The 22,207-nt window shown below is 34.9% G+C and overlaps 2 protein-coding genes and 1 long non-coding RNA gene across 3 annotated transcripts in view; all 3 read left to right on the forward strand.

The window, feature by feature from the left end:
- Positions 1-15,737, forward strand: part of LOC129418154 (calpain-14) — a 142,800-nt gene extending 127,063 nt beyond the window's left edge. Inside the window, exons 2-23 of the mRNA XM_073869868.1 lie at positions 6,602-6,660; positions 6,946-7,195; positions 7,441-7,510; positions 8,340-8,458; positions 8,534-8,667; positions 8,746-8,920; positions 9,203-9,277; positions 11,618-11,703; positions 11,803-11,874; positions 11,972-12,132; positions 12,221-12,384; positions 12,471-12,482; positions 12,566-12,774; positions 12,876-12,909; positions 12,989-13,045; positions 13,294-13,351; positions 13,484-13,527; positions 13,662-13,730; positions 13,814-13,892; positions 13,973-14,089; positions 15,313-15,368; positions 15,453-15,737. Coding sequence (XP_073725969.1) covers positions 6,602-6,660; positions 6,946-7,195; positions 7,441-7,510; positions 8,340-8,458; positions 8,534-8,667; positions 8,746-8,920; positions 9,203-9,277; positions 11,618-11,703; positions 11,803-11,874; positions 11,972-12,132; positions 12,221-12,384; positions 12,471-12,482; positions 12,566-12,774; positions 12,876-12,909; positions 12,989-13,045; positions 13,294-13,351; positions 13,484-13,527; positions 13,662-13,730; positions 13,814-13,892; positions 13,973-14,089; positions 15,313-15,368; positions 15,453-15,479 — 2,127 coding nt within the window. The 3' untranslated portion in view covers positions 15,480-15,737. The remainder of the gene's footprint in view (positions 1-6,601; positions 6,661-6,945; positions 7,196-7,440; positions 7,511-8,339; positions 8,459-8,533; positions 8,668-8,745; positions 8,921-9,202; positions 9,278-11,617; positions 11,704-11,802; positions 11,875-11,971; positions 12,133-12,220; positions 12,385-12,470; positions 12,483-12,565; positions 12,775-12,875; positions 12,910-12,988; positions 13,046-13,293; positions 13,352-13,483; positions 13,528-13,661; positions 13,731-13,813; positions 13,893-13,972; positions 14,090-15,312; positions 15,369-15,452) is intronic.
- A 936-nt stretch (positions 15,738-16,673) lies between these two features.
- On the forward strand, positions 16,674-19,303 carry LOC141365388 (uncharacterized). Its single transcript, XR_012370625.1, has 2 exons — positions 16,674-17,165; positions 19,203-19,303. It is a non-coding gene; the product is annotated as an uncharacterized lncRNA (long non-coding RNA).
- An 82-nt stretch (positions 19,304-19,385) lies between these two features.
- Positions 19,386-20,662, forward strand: LOC129417859 (erythroid membrane-associated protein). Its single transcript, XM_055172727.2, has 4 exons — positions 19,386-19,607; positions 19,682-19,775; positions 19,862-19,891; positions 20,028-20,662. Exons 1-4 carry the CDS (start codon positions 19,386-19,388, stop codon positions 20,579-20,581), a joined length of 900 nt encoding a protein of 299 aa, XP_055028702.2. The 3' UTR covers positions 20,582-20,662.
- Positions 20,663-22,207: the final 1,545 nt, after the last annotated feature.

Consider the following 22,207-nt stretch of genomic DNA (forward strand, 5'->3'; position numbering starts at 1 on the left):
TAAATAACATAAATGTAAAATCTACAGTAAGGTAAATACCCAGTAATACTGTAATTTCTACAGATTTTTTTACAGTGTAGCACAGTAAAATGACGCTTTACAGCTTTATTTATGTTTTCTATAAACATTTCTGAGTATTGAAGAGATTGGCCATATAATCGGTGTTATTTGCACACTATTTGTTATTCCTGCAAAGTTTGTATAATCCTTTTCATCACAAAAACATATTTACATGGATTTTGTTATTTGGAAACGTCTTAGTAAAGATGCAAGATGAAGTAGTCTTTGTATCTTGGCTACATGACAATATCACGCCTACTGATCAAAGGTTACGAGTGTGAATCTACTCAGCATTTCAACTATGCTTTCCTAAATTCAAACCATATATATTTCATCAGTAGGTGTGTTCCCTGGGAATCAAACCCACAACCTTTGCCCTGCTAACACAATGCTTTACCAATTAAGCTATACATCTCACTTTCACTTTCAAGCTGCGTTGAAGAAATACATCTAGTAAACCTTAACATACAGTTGTTTCACTAGACCCATATATGCTTCTGACATCTATATTAAAGGCCCCCTTCTTGTTTTGTAGCTTTGATTGTGTTTACAGTGCGCAGTATTTTCACACAATTTACTTATCTGAATAGCGCTGTTTTCACGGTCCTCAAAACGTGCTGATGTCTTCCTTGTTCTATGAAGTCCTTCCTTCAGAAATACGTATCGAGTTCTGATTGTGTAGTTTGTTTAGTGTGTTGTGATCATAGACCGTAAAAAAATATGGACGTCGTGTCCGTGACGTCACACATTGGTTTGTGAAGATCGTTTTTGAAGCTTAAAGTAGGCATTGCCTGCCGTCGCCATCTTGGCCGCGCGTCACCACGAATCACTCGCGGAAAACCGGAAATGGGTAAAGAGGCGGGACATGGGTGAAGCTGGGGTGAAACCACACCCGCCTAGCGCAAATTTAGTGACAGTAGTGGCTGTTCAACCGTCACTCAAGCAGCCACGGCCTTAATTATGCAGAAGTTTAAGGTATAAGTTTAAGTTTGTATTCTTGCAATTGGCAAAGGCAGATTAGCGCCACCACCTGGGCTGGAGTGTCTATTATTCAAGCTCTTAACGGAAGAATATATGGGTGTGAGGCGTTTGGAAAAATAGGTCCACAAGTTAACAACGAATGCTAAAACAGCTGTTGGAAAGCATCTTTTGCAGCGATTTTTGTGTGAGCATATCAGTGAACACCCCTGACCACTCGCTGAGTTTCACGTCTTTGTAAACTAAAGTTTAATGCATTTTAGAAAGGATTGTTCCTGTGCACCTATACACCCATTGTAGAGGCGGTGGGGTAAAACATCAAGCACCCGAAAATTCTCGGGGCAGCCGCATATGTAGAAAACAGGGCTTTAAGTGTAAAATACCCAACTTGTCCTTTAATATAATTTAAACGGATGAGTTACAAAAAAATTCACCCCCCTCACAGTTGTCATGAAGGGCAAAATTAGCTACACAGACCAAAAATACTTTTTTTACTAAGCTGTAAACATATTATTTTCTACTGTAAAGTTGGGCATTTTTAACATGGTGGTCTATGGGAATTGACTCCCTTTTGGAGCCTCTAGTGGCCAGTCGATGAATTGCAATTTAAGTCACTTCCGTATTGGCTTCATTAGTGAGATCGGAAGGTTGCCCCTCGGTTGTGATTCGATAGCAGCTTAGCTTAGCAGAGCCGTTTGAGCTTAGCTGGTGACTGACGTATTCCTGTGGGCGGAGTTTAGTCAGAAAACCGTTCTAGTGACGTCATTAAAGCAGGAAGTAGAGGGCTGTAGTCCAAACCGACCGTTCACAGCTGTAGGCTTTGAATTCTGTTAAAGAAAATATATCGCGTGGCAGTTCACTTTGTGCTTTATCATTTTACAGGTATTATTTATGCTATTATAGCAACATTACACACTAACTAGGGTTTAAAAAATGGGATCAGAAAGAACGTGACTTTTAAATAGTTATAGCTTTAGATACAGTGTGGCTTTCATCAATGTGTTTTCTGAAGGCTAGAGAATGAGATAACTGACAGCATGTCCATGTCTCCTCTCTTCTGAATGTGACACCAGGATATGAAGAGATGTTATACACTGATCTGAAATTATGAGCGTTGTTACAAACAAACACACAGCTTTCTGCTCAAGCGTCAATGTCAGAAGATCACAAATATTGTTTATTTATACGCTTTCGTGAATAATAGAAGGCTGTAACCACAGTCGAGGCAGATGTTCAAGAGATAATCCACCTATAAACCCATGTTGATCCAAACCTGTATGAAGGTATAATAAGCTATTTTTAGTGCTATTTTTTGTTTTTGCTAAGTTCAGTGAAATAAAAATAAAGATCTGAGCAGGTTCTTCAGGTCAGGACCGTAAAACTTTACCTGATGGTTTGTGCTTTAGTTCGAGATCAATGTCCATAAATCATGTGGAAAAGCTTCAGTGAGCAGAACATGACCCAGCACATCATCTGCACACCAAAGCACATTAAAACACACATTAACCTCGGCAGGATTTAACACTATACTACTGAAAAATTCTGTGTTGTTTCAAACCAAGCCTTTTTTAGAGTAATATTAAAGTAACTGGATATGTTGGATTTGTTTTTATGTTGGATTAGACATTAAGGATTTAGCTTAAATAAAGCAAATAATTCAAAGCTTTTAGCGTTAATATGAAATTAAAAATTAATTCAGTTTACTGTTTAAAACAAATGTTTCGGGTCTTACTGTAATCCATTGAGTAGTGCTCAATGAAGATGAATGATGATGATGGGTGTGGTTCAGGTAAGAGGGGCGGGGTCAGCATGCACTTCTCTCCTGGTCAAAAGGGGTGGACCCCTTTGAGCTCAGCATCACCTAACCATTATAAAGAGTGAGGAATGAGCACAACACAGATTTTATTTGTAAATAGACTGATAGACAAAAAACCCAAGGTGGCAACAGTACATCATATTGATATAACATGTCAGGCTTAAAAGAAGTGTAGAAATAAATCAATAAGAGAGAAAATGTTGTTTTTGCTTCAAATTACCACTACCTGGATTTTCGCTTTTCCTGGTGTCATTAAACCATCAGCATTAAAAACCTCTTTCCAGTTATTTTGACACAAAGGCAGATGGTGCATCCGCTCCAGAACAAAGCCGACTTTATTGGAAATTGTTTTATAAAAAGATGACATACAGTACAGTATGTATGATGTGTATAAAATCCTGAGAGGAGAAACACAGAAAGCTGAGCAGATACAAATCAGTAGACCTGCCTGAAAGCACATACAGTATCAAAAAAATCACTTTATGGTGCATTATAGGGTTTATTTTCATATTTTACCTACTGATAGAGCCGCAGTCTTGTACTCTGTACTGTGCACTTTTTGTTGTGAAAGATTTTTCACACTTCTTCTTAAACGGCTATAATCTGACTATGGTTAAAAAACTCGGGACTTCAGGAGGAGATTTCATACAGTTCACTTTAAGTTTTTTATTCACTTACAAGGTTTTAGTAAACATCGCCAGTGCAAGTACTGCAGATTTAGTTTATCTGTTTGTCCTGTGACCAGTTTGTGATCTGTGTGTGTCCATATAGAAACTAAGATGTAGATTATAGGACTGCAAGCCAATACAGTGATGGTGTTTAAGTTGTGCAATCACACATGTGAATTTTATTAATGAATGAAGTTATGACAAGAACATGTATGAGGATGTATGAGGAGATACAGTGTGTTGCTTTAATAAATGTCACCACCTGTCTTATGAGTTTAAACTGAGGATCACTTCTGAGCCCAGACTAATAAAATGCGTTTAAAATATACTTTGTAATAAAAACAAGTCTATTAGTATGATCTTGTAATGACATTAAAAGATCAAAATCAGTTTTTAATTGATATGTACTTGCAAAACATCTGGTGTGCATTTATAAATACAGTTTCAGTTTCACTTCACAAAAGTACGATATTACTGAATTCTTTTACTACCAGGAATCACATCAGAGTTGAAAAACTTCACTTATGTCTCCTCCATAAAATGTAAGTCTGTCATGACAGCATCTCTCATAATGGATCCATATTTACCTGCCTGCTTGCACTGATACTGAAAGTTTGATAAATCTGTAGAGTTTATTGACAGGATGATCCAGAAACTCAATAATGATCTCATGCACAGAGCAGCGCATCTACAGAACACAAGTTGATTTTGAATAATTCACACTAAGTCTGTTTTATGAATCTGAATTTTTATTATCACACTTACAGTAATACAGCTTAGAAAAACAAAATCAAACTGTGAAATGATCCAAAACAGAAATAAAGATTTCGTCAGAGCCTCAACTTACCTTGCGTGTTTTTATCAGCTGTATAGGCAAAATTAAACTTAAAGGGAACATATCATGATAATCTAACTTTTTCTATGTTTAAGTGCTATAATTGGGTCCACAGTGCTTCTATCAATCAGTAACTTAGTTTTGTAAACCATTCACTGCAAGCATGTGGAAAAATAGATCATTAAAATTTGACTCCCCTTGTGATGTCATAAGGGGATCTTATTATAATAATGCAGCCCCTTAATCTGCACTATCCAACCACGGCACTGCCGTTCAGTGCAGAGAGAGAGAAAATAATTGACAACACATTTAAGATTATTTTCAACAGCTCATTTGCATTTTTCCTCACACCTACAAAGTGTCAATTTTAACATGTTATATTAAATTATCTGTGGGGTATTTTGAGCTAAAACTTTAAAAGTCTTATTGGAAAAAATGTATTTTACACAACCTGATCTCACAAATTTCTGTGGCATAGTCACAGAATTTTTTGCTAATTTTTCCATGGCATTCTCACGGATCTCCGCATTTTTCCGTGGCCCTGCTACGGACTGTCTTTTTCCGGGGCATTCTCACGGATTGGTTGCTCAACTGTTTTGTCCTGTTTTCTTGCTATTTTTGCTTCGGTTTAGGGTTAGATTTACATGAAATGACATCCTTACGCAAACCCAACTCTAACCCCAATGCCAGGCGACAATTGTTTAAAGTTTAGAAAATATAAAAGAATAAATCAGAAAAAATAGTATAAACCAATAGTTAAAGTGACATACTAATGCAAACACCAAATCTAACCCTAAACCGAAGCAAAAATGGTTTAAAAATAGGAAAAAGCAGTTGAGTAACCAATCCGTGAGAATGCCATGGAAAAAGACAGTCCGTAGCAGGGCCATGGAAAAATGCGGAGATCCGTGAGAATGCCACGGAAAAATGAGCAAAACGATCCGTGACTATCCCACAGAACTTTGTGAGATCATGTTGGTTTTACATCTTTAAAAAAGTCTTGTTAAATGTCCCCTTTAACATTAGAGAAATTACGGTTTCAACTGAGGGTAAACAAATACATAATGTAATCAGAATAATGTTGTATATGTTTTGGTTTGGATCTAAGAATTATGTTTTTTCATACACGCTTCTCTAATAAACAGATGTGCTAATCATATGTGTATATCGTGTTCATTTAATGTTACTAATAAGCACATATATAACTATGTGCTCTTATAATATCTGTCATATTGAAATACAGTAAGGTCATTAAATGTCACTTTGAATGTACAACAATGATTCAATGTTCAGAACTTGATTCTTAAGAGTTTTGGTAATGGACTCTTGTTTATCTTTGTTCACAGCTCCACCTACTGACAAACTACTAGCACTAAAGCAGAATTTGATCCTTTCAGCATGAAAAGATTAGTTTTCTTTTCCATGAACTATTGTGCAATAAAAGGTCACAGCAGGTAAATCTTATTGTGTCATTTTACATTAAAACAACACCCAAAACATGTGTCATACTCTCTCTGTCTCTCTCTCTGTGTGTGTTTTACTGCAGGTGTTAAATTTGCATCAGCTGACATGCAAAATCCAAGTGTTTTTAATTCAGTTAATCGTTATCTCACATACAGAACAGACAATGTTTAACGGCAATGAAATTATTAATTGTTGTCTTTGTTAAATGGTTTTGAGAATTGCTCAGTTTTTAAATGCATTTATCTCTTTAATTACACAAGACAGTATGACTGATGCAGGTATGAAGCTGTTGAAATGTTTTGTATGTTCTGTTTAATCCAGCTGTGCCAAACAGTATGAAAAACAAATATTGCTCTTGTTTAGGTAAATTCATAACCTTGAATTCCTATTTACTTGTTTTAAGCTTTAAAACCGCATTAATACACAGCATTTTTGTCAAATCAACATACATTTTTAAGTTACCTAAAACAATTTCAACTTGCTTTAATAAATGATATCAAACATCACAAACCAAAACTTAAAATAGTAGGTTGAATTGACTTTTTTTACAGTATACTGTATGAGTGTCCATATCATTATATGTTTTATCTCTTGGTTATTTTTTATGAGGAAACGACATGTGATGTGATGTAAAAGTGTGTTCTTGATCGTTCATTGACCTACATTGTGTCTGTGCAAATATTGATCAAACAACCAACCAACAATATACCTGGAAGAGGGTGGAGTCTGACTTTACAAAGTCTCTCCTGTCACGCCCTCGTCTCTGCTTTATGTCTTTAGCTTTACTGCAGGAAACGACACAACAATCTACCTACATACAGTACACCTCAGGAGATCAGGTACTGTACGTCTTATAGATATATCTTTTGTTTTTTACACACACACACACACACACAGTGCACAGACAGTAGGGTTTAATTTCTGTTCATCTCAAATTGAATCTAAACCAGAAAAACAAGTCAATGCATGTAGTTAACAGTATTGTATTTTTAGTCTTTACTGTACACTGTTATTTCACTGACTGTACTTGTACAGTATAGTAGCGCAACAAATTTATATAAAAAAACAAGATACACAAACTGTACCTTGGCAGAAGATAAACTTGATTGTTTTGGACTCAACAGATTTGGTGTCAGAATGCCTCCACCTGGTGTGTGCTTAGACATTTTGTCCGAGAGGAATCTAAAGGATGGACGGGGAACTTCCTCAAATGCAGACAATTTCTATGGTCAAGATTTCAATGAGCTGAAGCGATACTGTTTGAAAGAGAGACTGCGGTTTGTAGACAGCACGTTCCCTCCAGATATACAATCCATTGGTGTGGGACTCCTAAAACCTGAGATTGAGAGAAGAGTCGTGTGGAAGAGACCGGGGGTACGTCAAACTCATTTCAGCACTTACAGTACAATATACTCTACAATATATAATGATCATTTCTGTCAGGTAAATATAAATGAAAAGAACTATAGTACTTGTTGCCTTTAGTTGCGTGAGACCTGTTTAGTAAACATTGTAACATTATCTATGGAGGAAAACTTCACTTATACTATACATGTATTTCTGTTTAGTTAGAAATCATGTCTGACCTTTCAGCATTTTGTATGATTTGCTCTCTTCAGGAACTGGTGTCCAACCCTGTTTACATAGTTGAGGAAACTTCAAGGTTTGACTTTTGTCAGGGTGATATAGGTGGGTCTCCTGCGCTGACTGACTGACTGTGTGTCATTTACACAAGATAACATTGCACATACAGTAAACACTAAGTCATGAATGATCTATACATGATTGAACTGCTAAATTGAAATGAAAATATAACAAGTATGAACAAAGTTTTGGTTGTTTTCACCTGTGGGTAAATAAAAACAGACATCAAGTAAAAAAAGAAAAACAAAAGAAAAACAGATGGCAGATTTCCAACTATTGACAGTAAATGCAATGAGATCAGAGAGGTTAAAAATCACTTCTTTTATGTTTCGTATAATTTTACAACAACACTACAGTAAGCTCTTTAACAAGAACTGCATATCAGAATTATGCAAACCATGATCAAGTATAACACGTTCAATATTTACATCATGCATGTAAGAAACATAATCTATAGTAACTGTTTAAAACTTTTTGATTTACCTTCAACTAATTACATTAAACCTTCTCTGTAAAAATTCTTTGCTGCCTTAAATGTTTTTGTTGAATCAACTCATATTTACAAGTCATGTCAACTTACTATTATTTATCTTGACAACATGATGAGTTGCTACAACTTCATTATTATAACTACAACTTATTCTGCAAGTCAACTTCATTTTATAAGTTATAACACCTCATCTCTAATCAACATAAACAATAGTAAGCTTGTAAATCTGAGTTGATTCAACAAAAACATTTAAGGCAGCAAATAATTTTTTTACATTTTTTTCCTTGTAAGCCGCTTTGGATAAAAGCGCCTGGTAAATGCCGAAATGTAAATGTAAAATGTAAATGTAAGCTATGGGGTGTTTAAACTGTGTATGTTTGACAGGTAACTGCTGGTTTCTAGCGTCTGTTGGAGCTCTTACATTTCAAAGACAAATTATGAAGCAGATTATTCAGCCTGAGCAACGCTTCTCTGTGGATTATGCAGGAATATTTCACTTCAGGGTAAAACCAGTATGACATCCATTGAATGTTTTTTAATTCTCGATCAAGAGTTAATGATTCATTTTATATCTAAAGTTCTGGAGATTTGGAATATGGGTGGATGTTGTTATTGATGACAAGCTGCCAACCATTGATGGACAGCTGATCTTTGTTCGCTCCAAAACACCGAACGAATTCTGGCCTGCTTTGTTAGAGAAAGCCTATGCTAAGTATGTTTTATTTTTACAAACAATTTGGTTGTAAGATGGTGGTAAAATGGATACTGAAGATTTTATTCATGTTTTCAGAGTCTGTGGATCCTACAAAGATATGAACGCTGGAAAGATCTCAGAGGCTTTGAAGGACTTTACTGGTGGACCACACGTGACCTTCAAACTAAATGAAGCAACAGAAAAACTCTGGGATGTCATGAGACGAGCCGGAAATTCAGAATCCTTAATGGGATGCAGCACTGCTGGAGAAGTAAAAACTAAACCGCAAATATTAAATTAAAGGTTTTAAATACATAAATACACAAACGTACACTAATAGACAACTGGTTGGTTTTAAAATATTCAATTACAGTGGTTCAAGCGTAGAAAACATACTTTTTGAAACAGATTTTGATGGAATGCATGGATAATGACATCATGTTATTTTAACTATGCATTATTATTGATGCGTTTTGTTATTTGCATTTAGCACTGTAATACATGTGTGTGTTTACATTCATCTAATATCCTTGATGTACTCTCTTCTTTTAAGGGAGCGCTAGTAAACACAGTGTTGCCTAACGGCCTTGTGAAGATGCACGCTTACACGGTCACAGGAGTTGCAGAGGTGAGATATAGTTTTTATTAAACATAGCAGAGCTCATATGCAAACCATCTAAGTGCATAGCACATGTTTTCTTGTAAATGAGCATTTTATGTTTTTTTTAATTCTGCCAACAAACCGGTATTTCTGAATGGGGTGAGGCTGGGATTTAGTGGATATGAAGTACAGGAATTTGATGCACATATAATACGTGCCAAAAGTTAATGGGTTTCCATTGAAACGTACAGTAAATCTTTTCAAAATTCACAGAAAAAGAAAAACAAACAAATGTGAATTAGATGCGTTTCCATCCAAGTTGTTCAAGGGAATGATGGTGGTATTGATAACCTAATAATCAACAGTAAATAAAACAAGGCGTGTTTAGAAAATTGAGACAGGACTGCGTTTAGTTACGATTGGGCAAGTTATAAATTTACTAGCAGTGCAGCTTGTTATTGCCAAACTGAATGCTGTGCACAGAAGAAGGAATGCTACATTTTTGATGCAGGCACTAACAGCAAGGGCATTATGAAGACGTCGAGCCACATATATGGGAAAGACAATGTCAGCGGAAACAGCTAGACGATCAGTCACGTGAGTTAAATGTTCGCTACGTCAGAATTTATTCGGCAAATGTTTTTCCATCTCCTATAATTCGCATTTGCTCTTTTTCACATAAGTTAAAAACCACCTCAAATGACAACCCAATATCACAAAATTATGTACATATAGTCATGTAAATCTTTTCCGTGACACTGACACGTTTTTTTGCCTTTTTGCGTTTCACTGTCACGTATTTGTTACTCAACGGTTTTGTGCTATTTTCTTACCATTGTCGCTTCGGTTTAGGGTTAGATTTACATAATATGACATCCTTACCCAAACCCGACTCTAACCCTAATGCCAGGCAACAATGGTTTAAAAATGATAAAATATAAAAAATAAATCATGCAAAAAAAGGTATAAACCAATACTTAAAGTGACATCCTAACACAAACACCAAATCTAACCAAAGTGTCAATGGTTTGAAAGTAGGACAGAACAGTTGAGTGACAAATACATTGTGACACGTAAACAGAAATGCAGAGTGGAGGAACGTGTCAGTGTCACGGAAGAGACTAAAACATTTACGTGATTAGAGGTACATAATTTTGTGATTCAGGGTTGCAAATGAGCATGAAAACTTTTTTGTACAAATTAGGGATTTTTATTTGAAAATTTGGAGTTTTCATTACTCGTTTCTTATGGGATACTTCAAAGTGTGCCTAAAATCAGGTTGATGGAAACCAAGCAATTGTCTCATTAAGTGGCTGTTGCATCTGAGCTCCCAGTTGCAAGTATCTTTAATGTTCATACGTATAAATAATATTCAAAACAAAACCTTGAGTAATAAACTGTGGTTAATAATCAGTGTTGGGGGTAACGCATTACAAGTAACGTGCATTGCATAATAATATTACTTTCCTAAACGCATTACTTTATAAATGTACACATTAATATTTGAGTTACTTTTTTAAAAAAGTAATGCGAGTTACTTTTCAGTTTAATTAATCAAATTTAAAAATAAAATAATGTACTGAATTAACCGTAACATACTAATGTAGAATTACGGACTCAGAGTTTGAGTCAGAAACGGAGATGGCAGGCCAGATGTTGACTTTTTTGCGATCAAAAAAACACCTGCAAGGCCTGAAAGAGATCAAGCCTCAGCCAAGTAAGAAAAAGTAACGCAAAAGTAACTTAAAAGTAACGTAAGCATTACTTTCCATGGAAAGTAACTAAGTAATGCAATTAGTTTTTGGGGAGTAACTTAATATTGTAATGCATTACTTTTAAAAGTAACTTTCCCCAACACTGTTAATAATATATCTAACAGACTGAATGATCTGGGCTTTTTAAAGAGAGACGCGATGAAACAATTAGAGCAGATGATTGACAAGTTACTATAAGTGTTTCATGTATAGAGTCATCATCAGAAATATAAGTGACAGAATCAGTCAGTGTGTTTTTATTTTCATGTCAGCTGTACAACAATGTTCCTCTTAATGCTACAAAACCAAACTTTCATTTAAATGATATAAGGCTAAAACAAAAGAGCTAAAATAAGTAGATAATAATTAAGTTGAAAAAATCCAGAAGTCTGATGGCTTGATGAGAAAGATTCTGATGGTGAGAGCTTGAATGCTTCTGTAACTTCTGCGTGTTGGTGCACGAGGTGTCTGGAGTCAACCGCAGTACTGACAGCTTTGTGGATATTACGTTTGGTGTAAATGTCAGTGATGGAGAGAAAAGAGACCCCGATGATCTTCACTATCCGCTGCAGGGTCTGTCTGCTGATGATGATTTGATCTTTGTTTCTTCTAGGTTTTATGTAGAGGTCAACCAGTGAAGCTGGTGAGAATCTTTAACCCCTGGGGATATGGAGAATGGAATGGAGACTGGAGTGACAGGTTGAACTCTTTCTTAATATATGATAACCGTCTATATTTATTTATAGATTTACATTACACTATATATCTTGTAAATGTACTGTAATGTGGTTTCATTAGATCACCTTTATGGAGTCTGGTACGTCCTGAGGAACAGAATTACAACACCGTGCGTAATAACGGAGAATTCTTGTCAGCATAACAATTCATTCGATCTACTAAATCATTGTTAGTTTTCTTTACCTCCGTTGTATGTCAGTATTTCACAGCAAGTTATCTGTCTCTTCAGGATGTCCATGGAGGACTTCTGTGGGAACTTTTCAGAAATAGATATATGTTGTTTAGACATGAACGTTCTTGCTGGAACTCATTCGTCCTCCTGGAGGACTGAAGCTTACAGTGCTCAATGGGTGATGGAAACAACAGCTGGGGGTTGTCCAAATTTTGCAGGTCATCTTACCTTTATTAACATTTATCTTTAAGAATTGTGATTCATGGCAAAATACCAACCTGCTGATTACTTTTGTTGCATTTACAGACAGTTTTCCAAAAAATCCTCAGTGCCGTGTGACCATTCAGGAGAATGCTGAAGATCCCAGAGACGCAAACTGTCCGAATGTCCTCGTGTCACTTCTGCAGAAACCTCTTAAAGCACACAGACACTTGGCAGAAAATTTCCACATTGGCTTTAACATTTATGAGGTTTGTAAAGCAATTATTTATTTTATGTTTGCAAACGATTTGATGTTATTTAGTTGCTAAACATCTGTTGTTCTTTACTCTTCCAGGTGCCGGCTCATGTATGTATTTCAGCGTTTTCTTTGAATTGCTGGGCTTGTTTCAACCTGCAGGAATGATTGATGTCGTTTTCATTATTCAACAGTTAAAAGACCTGAGGGAAAAAATTCCTGCTCCGTTTTTCAAGACAAATCCTCCTGTTGGATACACCAAAAAATTTCCTAATGCTCGGGAAGTCACCGAGTTTTTTAGACTAAACGCAGGCGACTATATCATTGTACCTTCAACATATAGTCCTAATGAAGCTTCAGCCTTTATTCTGACGGTCTACTCAAAGACTGAGACCCACATGAAGTAAGCATCAACATTATTAGCAATGTAGTATATTTTATGCTGTTTAATGCTGATTTGGAAATCAGTACCGCTTATTAAAGATTTTGTCTTTGTGTATTTAGAGACATATCTGAAAATAGCTTGAAAGGAACAAAGGTACATCAATACAGTATTGCTTGATCATATGCATTTGATAGAATCTATGCAATATTTATTCAAACTCTTTTTATCACAGATTAATCCTCGAGAAATTGATGGATCCTTCTTGCTCTTTATGCAATATGCAGATAAGGTGACTCTTCAACACTTCTGGATTATAACGTTGCAATCATTTTTTGTTTACAAAATATTATGAATGATCTCAGTACGAATACTGTTTGTTTATATTGGAAGAATATGCCCTTTACATGAATTCAGATACTAATTTTTGCCCTGGTACATTCATTGCACCTAATATGCATGCATTTTATTTTAATCCATACTTAAAAATGCTGACTCTTGTGTAATTCAACCCACGCCATAATTGTCTGTTTTTAAAAGTACCGAGAGATTGATGCGGAGCAACTTCAAAAACTACTCAATGAAAATCTTCATGCAAGTAAGGTTTCAAATTCCTCAAAGGTTAAAGTCGAATACAATTTATTGCTAAGCTCTTCTTCTTTTGTATTTGTAATCTGTGATTGTATGTGTTTTTTTCTTTTTTCTTTTCTTACATTCAACCATACAAAAGAATTCAGTTTGGATCTGTGTAAGAGCATGTTGGCGTTGATGGACGTATCCTTAAAAAGTCCTGAAGGTTCAGACTGAAAACTGCTTCATGTGCTTTCTGTGATTTATTTGTTCTTTTGTGAATTCTTAGACAAACAAAAATCCATGAATCATATATTTACTTTAACACAACAATGAAGCTCAGTGTTACTGGAAGACTTAGTGAGTCTGAATTTCTTCGTCTTTGGAAACGAGTTATTTGGCTAAAGGTATCTTTTACTTTTACAATAAGTACTGCATTTATGACAGCTCGTATCATGAGGTCTGGGATTTAATTTGTTGATCTTCTCAGGATGTTTTTAATAAGATGGACATCACAAACACTGGGACTTTGTTACTGAGGGAACTACAGAATGCTCTTCATGTGGCAGGTAACTACGTGTAATGAAATGATCAGCTGACTCAAATATAATCTCATATTTACATTAAATCCTGTTTGTGCTCATTGAAGGGTTTGGATTGAGTGACAATATGCTCAATCTCATGGCTATGCGGTACGGTCACTCCAATGGACAGATTACACTTGAGAACTTTATTTTCCTCGTTCTGCGCATGGAGAGCATGTCAAGTAAGTATTTTCTGATCCAACACATTTCCTGATCATTGTGTACAACACTATCCGGGTGATTCTCACGAAAACTTGGTTTTAAAAATGTCAAGCATGAAAATGTAAAAATTGTTTAAATTGACCTTTTTTCCCACCAGACATTGAAAAACAAAGTCTGGAGTAAATGGGAACATTAATTTAAAAACTTTTACTTATCATTTAACACTTTTTGTAACATAATTTAAAAAATTAGTCCTAAAAAATCTCATTACCGCAACAGTCAGAAAACATAAACACTGACATATTTTCAAAATGACATGACAAACCTGAAAGAACATCATTTGGAGATTCTGCACATGCATTTAAAATCAAAGTATTATGCTTCTATTAATTAAATTAACATTTAATAAGCATCTGTTGCGGTAATGATAATCAAAATGTCGTGTAAGCATTCTGACAAGACAATATTTCAAATTAACTGTATAAAAATGATCTTACCTGGTAGCCATCTTGAAGTAACTGGTTACTTTATTAAAATTCTGTATGTGTGCTTAAACTGTTCTCAAAAAGTGTTGCGGAGGATGAGAACATTTAGGTATGGACACATCATTTTCCTTCATTATTATTATACATGAATATTCAGTAAATATTTTTTCTGTCATCTAAAGTAGTCTAGCAAAACATCCATTTATTTTTTTTCTTAATATTTTTGTGTTCATTTGATTAAATGACAACATAACGCATGTTCAAACACAGCTGGACACATTGCGGTAATGAGAATTTCAGCAGAAAATGAGATAAAATTTCCAATTATAAATTCTTATCTTGAAGTCACACATTGTGCAAGGTAGAACACAGTATTGTGTTAATTCTGATGCGTTTTAATATTACTATATTACACATTTTAAAGCTAAAATCATTAGTGCCGTGGTGTTTCAATGGTTTCGTGAGAATCACCCATCCAGTGTGTGAGATGTCTTTGCAAGATTAAGTTATAGATTATTTCCTTGAGTCATAGGTAATGCATGTTTTAAGTTGAATTTTTTTCAAGGCCTGCCTGCTTTACCTCTTTGTGTTTCATCTAATAACCAATAAAATGTTTAATCTCAAATCAATGACCAGATAACAACATCTACTTTAAGTCTAACCTTTGTATTGTGTTATATCACTGCCAGGTCTGTTTGATTTATGGTTATTGATATTTTTGATTAATATTTGACTTGAATGTAACTTATTATCAACAGAAACATACAAAAAACTGGCTGCTGGAGGACTAGGCATGATGCTGCAAGAAAATGAAGTAATCATTTTAAAATCATCTCTATTGTTAATAATATTTAAGAAATGATTTATTTCTAACAGTTGTGTTTTTGTTTTTGTATAGTGGATGTATCTTACCATGTACTCGTGAGTCAACAAACTGTATGAGATTGGATCCATTGGAACTCATTTCAGCAAAAAATCCACATCGCAGCTTCACTGTCATACTTGAAATATTTCTTTAAAGTCTGATTTATTTGATATGCATTTTAAGAATTGGTGCTGAGAGGTTAAGATGCACAAACAGATTAAGTAGGTTAGCTGTTGCTTGAAGGATGACTCAAACCAAATTAACTTTTATTATCCTCACAATCAGTTTTGCACTATTAAATAAAGTTTCATTTTAGCATCTTTAGTGTTTTATTGATTGTCTACTCATTTACTGTGAGCTGCAACAAAAGCACAACTGCTCAGTGGGTATATACAGCACAAACGTTTGCTCCTCTGAATATTTTAATATGATAATGTGAAAATATACAATATTTCCATGTAGAATATAAACTGTTTGTGACAGTAATTGTGTCTTATTGGACTCAATTAATACCTTAATCTGTCCCTCACTTTCTTACTATGACAACACTGTGGCGCTTTTATTTATACAGCATATTCTTACATACACTTTAATCTTTTATTGAGTGTTTATGTTTGTTTGTTTAAATAAACACAATTAAAATCCTGTGCAAATCCTACTACGACGAAGGGTTAGAAAGTTAATATTGATTAGTTCCACAAACAATACTGACGTGGCTTAATTATTATTAATGAGATGTACCCTTTCCATAGTAGCATTCGCCTATTTACACCCATCGCAAAGCCCCGCCCCCCCTTGTTTATGTTTGTTTATGTTTATTTATTTATATAGCACTGTTAATACAACTCACGTTGCCCAAAGTGCTTTACAAATCACCACTCAAACACAAAACATTTAGAACAGGAAATACAAGACAAGTTTTAGACATATCCTACTCACATACACAAAACATTTAAAATAAACCCATTTAAAAATGCTCTCCATTTGAATTTAAAAGATGTTGTTTTAACGCAGCCTTAAAAAAGTACAAAGATTTGGCTGATCTAATAGCATAGGGAAGGTCATTCCATAATTTAGGGCCTGCTCGCGAAAAAGCTCTATCACCTCGATGTTTATATTTTGTCCTGGTAGTACACAGTAGATACTGATTTTCAGATCTAAGAGATCTAGAAGGGGTGTAAAATTTCACCAAATCGGACAGATACACAGGGGCTAGATTGTGCAAGGCCTTAAAAACAAGTACCAGGATTAGTTACCGCTTTCATTGCATATTTATGCAAATATGGGCGGGGCTATAACATCACTCAAGATAAGTAAACTGATTGTGGCCCAGATACATAGAAAAAATCTAACAGACAAAAATAAGACTTTTACTTAAGGCAGTGGTTGGTTTCCAATCTGGGAGGTGCGGAGTTAAAATGCTTTGTGTCTCTTACTGCAGTCAATTTGTGTGGGCCAGTGCCACCCTTATGTAGCCTCACCACACAATTTCTCCCAACATGTATAATCTGTTAATATGATGTGTAATCACAATGGTAATGTGTGTTGTTTGATATTGATTTATTCTTGTTATAATGAAATGATGATCTTGTGCTTTTGATGGTCTGGGGGACTTTGAAACAAAACACTTCAGCCAGTAGCGCTTGCAAGTTACCATAGTGATGTGTTGTGTTTACTCCAGAGATGCTAAACAGAGAAAAGACATTAAATCTGCTTCACCCTCTTTTGTTTCTTCAGAGAACTCAGGTATGTGATGTTACTGTAAAAAGTGAACACTGGTAAACATGCAAGTACGACCATATATTTAATGTGTTTCACGAGTGCGCATGAACATGTAATCGATGGGGAATAAGATAAAGATAAAGAATAAGATAAAGAATATTTGGTTCACCAAAACTAAGTTACTGAGTTGATCTTTTTCACATTTTCTAGGTCGATAGAAGCACTGGGGACACAATTATAGCACTTAATCATGAAAAAAGTCAGATTTTCTTGATATGTGCCCTTTAAATGAAAACTTTACATTTTAACCCACAATAGTGTTAAAATAACACTAAAACGGATTCAGAAAATCAACACTGTTCAGAGTTACGTATACTAGTTTAAAGGGATAGTTCACTTTAAAATGAAAATTCTGTCATCATTTACTCATCCTCATGTTGTTCTAAACCTGTATGAATTTCTTTTTTCTGATGAACACAAAAGAATATATTTTGATAAATGATGGTAAACACACAGCAATAAGTGACCATAGACTTCCATAGTAGGAAAAAATATTTTGGAAGTATTGTGATAAATTAAGAAAATATTTTGATAAATGATAGTAAGCACACAGTTGACGGTACTCAATAAATTCCGTCTTATTTTTTATTTCTACAATGGAAGTCTATGGTCACTTACTGCTGTGTGTTTACCATCATTTCTTAAAATATCTTAATTTGTGTTCATCAGAAAAAATAAATTCATACAGGTTTAAAACAACATGAGGATGAGTAAATGATGACAGAATTTTCATTTTAAAGTGAACTATCCCTTTAACACAGCACAGAGTTAAAGGATTAGTCAATTTTCTTAAAAGAAAAATCCAGATTATTTACTCACCACCATGTCATCCAAAATGTTGATGTCTTTCTTTGTTCAGTCGAGAAGTAATTATGTTTTTTGAGGAAAACTTTGCAGGATTTTTTTCATTTTAATGGACTTTAATAGACACCAACACTTAACACTTAACTCAACACTTAACACTTAACTCAACACTTAACACTTAACTCAACACGTAACAGTTTTTTTCAACGGAGTTTCAAAGGACTATAAACAATCCCAAACGAGGCATAAGGGTCTTATCTAGCGAAACGATTGTCATTTTTGACAAGAAAAATAACAAATATACACTTTTAAACCACAACTTCTGGTCTGACATGGTGGTGAGTAAATTATCTGGATTTTTCTTTTAAGAAAATGGAATATTCCTTTAAATATTTAACACGATGCCAGAGTTTTTTTGACTCACAAAAGTGTTATATGCTATTTTCAATGATCTGTGGGGTATTTTGAGCTAAATGATTTGAACACTAGAACACTGTCTTTGGATCAAGATGGTTGGAAACTCAGAATTAGAGAAACTCCATTTAAAATTTCATTTCAGTTTTAACATAAAGTTTCTGGTGCAGTCTGAACAGTATAGATATTACATCCCAAAAAGGGAAAATATCACAATCGAGTACCTTCTCTGGATCTACGACAAGATCTGCTGATTCAAGAATCGGCTAAAAACCCATCTTATATGCTAATATGCAGTGTGCATTGTGTAATTTTTATCTACATACACCGAGGGTCCCCTTACATGGAAGTCGCCATTTTGTGCCGCCATGTTTCTACAGAAGCCCTTGACGGACAAAGTGTTTTTATTAAGTTGTCCCTGACGATGGCGTGTTTATCCGGTGGCGGCTATCGTAGCTTCTCTATGCATTTCAAAAGCGAGGGGTGAGCAGTGGACAGAGCCATTGGTTGCAATTCGCAACCTCACCACTAGATGCTGCTAAAATTTACACACTGCGCCTTTAATATCTCTCTCTATCTTTATCTTTTCTGTCTTAAAAAAAAAAACGAGCCCTTGGCTATGTCCACGATGTTAGACTTGATGTTCTAGTGCACTTATGTTCTGTCCTTGTGTTGTGTTGTGCTTCTAAGGTAACCACATTTGTAAGTCGCTTTGGATAAAAGCGTCTGCTAAATGACTTAATGTAAATGTACGTGACATGAGGACATTATTTGTCTTTTTAGTCATGACGTCCCCCAGTGGTCCACTAAACAATGTGCAGCTCATGATTCAGGACAGAATCAGGAAGATTAAAGACATCAGAAACTCAGCAGAGCTGATAAAGGTGAGTGATAAAATGATTATAAATGTTATGTTTGATGTGAAGAACAAACCATGAATTCATCTTATGTCTGATATATGATCTGATGCATCAGAACAACATAGATAAAGAGAAATCAGACACTGTGGAGATGTTCACCAATCTCATCCGCTTCATTGAGAGACATCAATCTGATCTGCTGGAGATGATGGAGGAGAAACAGAAAACATCAGAGAAACAAGCTGAAGATCTCATTAAAGATCTGGAGAAGGAGATCAGTGAGCTGGAGCAGATCTCAAACACTGAAGATCATCTTCATCTCATACAGGTCTTCATTATTCAAAATACCTTAAATCATTAATACTTCATCTTCTGATGGATTCCTCCTCTCTTCTGCTGTAGATTTATCCATCTATGAACTGCTTTGACACTGCCAGTCTGGAAGAAGATGACACTGAACTTGTGAAGACACTGGAACATATCCTTATGTGTTTCTGTAAGTTATAGATGTACATGTGTCAGACTTGCTTAATCTAAAAAAGCCCATAATATTTCTAAAAATCCTCTTATTTGTGTTTTCAGTGTGGTTGGGGGTGCGGTACATGTGTGCAGGTATAGTGTCTGATGACATGATCTCTCATATACACTTTATTTACTCACAAATCACCTGCTGCAATTCAATTCAACATTGTGATGAATATTATGCAATTGTTAAGTTATGATTTATTTCTATTCTGCGATCTCTCAGAGGATGTGACTCTGGATCCTGACACAGCTCATCCATATCTCATCCTGTCTGATGATGGAAAACAAGTCAGATATGGAGACATTAGACAAGACCTCCCAGATAACCCTGAGAGATTTGATACAAGTCCATGTGTTCTGGGAAAGGAGGGAGTCTCATCAGGATGCTTTTATTTTAAAGTGCAAGTGACAGGAAAGACTGAATGGGTTTTAGGAGTGGTCAGGGAATCTGTTAACAGGAAAGGAGAGATCGAACTGACACCAGCGAATGGATTCTGGACTTTGGCTCTGAGGAATGGGAATGAATATAAAGCTCTCGCTGGTCCTGATGTCTTGCTGTCTCTGAGAGAGAAGCCACAGAAGATTGGTGTCTTTGTGTATTATGAGGAGGGTGCCGTGGTTTTTTATGATGTGGACTCCGGTTCTATAATCTACTTGTACAGGGATCAATCCTTCATGAACGATGAAACTCTTCATCCATACTTCAGTCCATGTAATGATGATAATGATAAAAACACAGACCCTCTGATCATCTTACCCTATAGCGTAAATGAATGAAAATGAAACAATGTAAAAAGTAAAGGAAAATCAATAAACCCTCATATCATTCCAGAACAATAAACATATGCATACACAAAAGAGGAATTTTGTTTTGTTTACATATAATACCACACCAAAAAAACTGTGTTGCAATTAATTTCAACAACTATTTGCGAGCAGGGCATTTCTGGACCTATAATAACCTACGACTCTTTCAAAAGAAATGACTTATGACCAGTGTTGGATAAGTTACTCAAAAAATTAATTAATTACTAGTTACTAATTACATCTTCAATCATGTCATTAGATTACTGTACAAAAAAATCTCCAAAAATATGTCACAAATGCTACAAATGAATAAGGTGTGTCTAAAACAGGGTAATACCATGGTAAATGTTGGTGGTTTAAATGAACTTAAAGAGATGAAAATTCTGTCATCATTTACCCACCATCATGTTGTTTCAATCCTGTATTCATTTCTTTGTTTTGCTGAACACACAAGAAGATATTTTGAGCAATTTTTGTAACCAAATCGTTTTTGAGCATCATTGACTTCTATGGTATTTTTCTCTGTGGAAGTCAATGGTGTTCTGTTTACTGCTTAATCTTCTTTTGTGTTTAGTAAAAAAAGACTTTTTTTGGGGTGAACTATCACTTTAAGTGTGTTTGATCTTTTACCACTAGGCCACACCATCATAACGCACTGACAAGTTTAGTACTTTTATCATAATAAACGGCTTTAAATCTCACAGAGATCATGTCTGGGTATTACTGCAAGCATTCGAGGAAATATGACTCAGACTTGCTCAACTAGTTTCTTTATTTGCTCATATAATGCTGTTTGCATATATGATTTTACTATAGATATTTAAATAAGAGCCACTCTGTTAGTAAAGAGTAAATGACAGGGAGTTAGACCTGATGAACCTTGTATTAAAAATATACAACCTTGCCTTTTCATCACATTCAATCTGATACTTATTTACTGATTTCTCTGTGCAAACACGTGTATATGAAAGGAGAGGTGCCTGATAACAATAACATTATTCCGGTTCATCTTATGTCATTGTTAATCTATATTTGATTAGACCGGACAGAGCATTTTGAATAGGACGTCTCACAATAGGTTATATCGGCACTGAACCATGTACACTTTTTAAACATAAAATTCAGGCTTTCATTCAAAACAACAAGTTATACTTGCTGCTTCCTTTCTTCTTTGAATTCAAAAGAAAACATTAGCAGAAAGTCACAAGTATTGTTTAAACAAATATATTGGATCAGATTCAAAAAACAATCTCATAAGAAGAAAATTATTATTTTGTATCCTCCAAAATAAAACTTCAGTTCTTATTTTTGAACTAGGAGGTGAAATACTTCAGAAATCATAAAAATATCTTAAATAACATCTTAAAGTTGCCTTCTCAGTTGTTTTAAACCTCAAGATGTTTTATAAGTTAATTTAGTTGTTTCAAATGTATTGTGTAGTCAGAAATGGCACTTTACAAAGATTTAAAAAGATTAGGTGGAATTTCTTACTCATAATAATAATGTAATGGCTTAACTCATAAAACATAAATAAAGTATACAGTGATAATACTAGCTAACATTTGACTTCCTCCTTCATAAATTCATTGTGAAATT

This window comes from Misgurnus anguillicaudatus, chromosome 7 (assembly GCF_027580225.2).
Source record: "Misgurnus anguillicaudatus chromosome 7, ASM2758022v2, whole genome shotgun sequence".
In the NCBI taxonomy this organism is placed as follows: domain Eukaryota; kingdom Metazoa; phylum Chordata; class Actinopteri; order Cypriniformes; family Cobitidae; genus Misgurnus; species Misgurnus anguillicaudatus.

What these genes read in the sequence shown, in the direction of transcription:
- LOC129417859 (XM_055172727.2), top strand. Translation starts at nt 19,386, where the DNA reads ATGCATCAGAACAACATAGATAAAGAGAAATCAGACACTGTGGAGATG. An exon ending in ATCATCTTCATCTCATACAG is followed by an intron (nt 19,608 to 19,681) that starts GTCTTCATTATT and finishes CTTCTGCTGTAG; the next exon opens with ATTTATCCATCTATGAACTG. An exon ending in GGTGCGGTACATGTGTGCAG is followed by an intron (nt 19,892 to 20,027) that starts GTATAGTGTCTG and finishes GCGATCTCTCAG; the next exon opens with AGGATGTGACTCTGGATCCT.